Raw genomic sequence first — 1,079 nt, forward strand, 5'->3', positions numbered from 1 at the left:
ATTTACTATTATTTATACAACCTAACACTGGACTGTGCTGCCCAAAAATACCAATAATGACCCAACTTTTAATCTCTTCTGTCACATTTTTCTGCTTGCTCATGCAGTATGGTGTAGCCATCCTTTAGCACGAAGCAAAGTTGATATTTTCCCCCAGTGAAGTGCTTCCTGATGTGCAGGTGGCTTTTTAAGACCATGGTATATGTCTGCAGAAAATGACTTGGGCACAGTATGTACGGCATCACCTGTCCACCTTAAATGTGTATGGCAAGCTTTCAAGTCATAATGGAAGGTAGCTTTTCAACTCAGACTTGTCTCTAGTATGAATGAAAGTGCATTCAACTGGGATTCTTGCCAACTTGCTTTCTTGCCACTTAACTTTCCTCATTTGTACAAGTTATCCTTTTGGACCTCTATCATCTATAAAATGAGGCAGATGTCACTTTCTACTTAAAATGCTATGACTGTGGTATATTATGCATCAACCAATAAAGTATGCTGAGTTTATAATTCACCAAGCACATACTCATTTTGCTTAGCTGTTATCCTCCTACCGAGGATTGTAAATCTAGTTTTTAAGAAATTCTTATTGATAGTGGCTCGAAACGAAATGGCCATGGTGCATTTTTTTCATAAGTTTATTTCAGGAATATGGGCTCTTTCTCCTATCAAGTTATTCATGTGCAGGCAAAAATGGAGTTATGTAAGGATAAAGTGGTTTTATTTAGATTTATCAAAGTAAACATATAGAAGGTATTTCATCCATTTGCTTTTTAAATTAAAAAGAACAAATTATATTTCTATAATAAGTAGTTAAACATACTTTTTGTTCTGGCTAGTTAAAAGTAAGGAGATGTGAACATACTTTAGAGATGACGAGGTATGGGTAAAGAATGAGAGACAGAAAGAGAGAGAGACTAAAAAACACAGATGTGAAAAAGACAAAAAGAGGTGTTACGATAGAACTTCCTATATAGAAAAAATTTTAATTGTGATGTATTTTACAACATCCATGAGGGAGATTATCACATGTAGACATTGGTCCTAAGGTACATAGGAAATTAAATCTAGGGCCAAAG

At 34.9% G+C, this 1,079-nt stretch overlaps 1 protein-coding gene across 1 annotated transcript in view; it reads left to right on the top strand.

The window, feature by feature from the left end:
• The window catches only part of LOC109374887 (sodium channel protein type 9 subunit alpha-like), a 108,105-nt gene extending 107,945 nt beyond the window's left edge, over positions 1-160 (top strand). Inside the window, 1 exon segment of the mRNA XM_019629847.1 lies at positions 108-160. Coding sequence (XP_019485392.1) covers positions 108-160 — 53 coding nt within the window.
• The last annotated feature ends 919 nt before the right edge of the window (positions 161-1,079 follow it).

The sequence above is a fragment of the Hipposideros armiger genome, unplaced genomic scaffold (genome assembly GCF_001890085.2).
Source record: "Hipposideros armiger isolate ML-2016 unplaced genomic scaffold, ASM189008v1 scaffold_871, whole genome shotgun sequence".
Classification (NCBI taxonomy): Eukaryota; Metazoa; Chordata; class Mammalia; order Chiroptera; family Hipposideridae; genus Hipposideros; species Hipposideros armiger.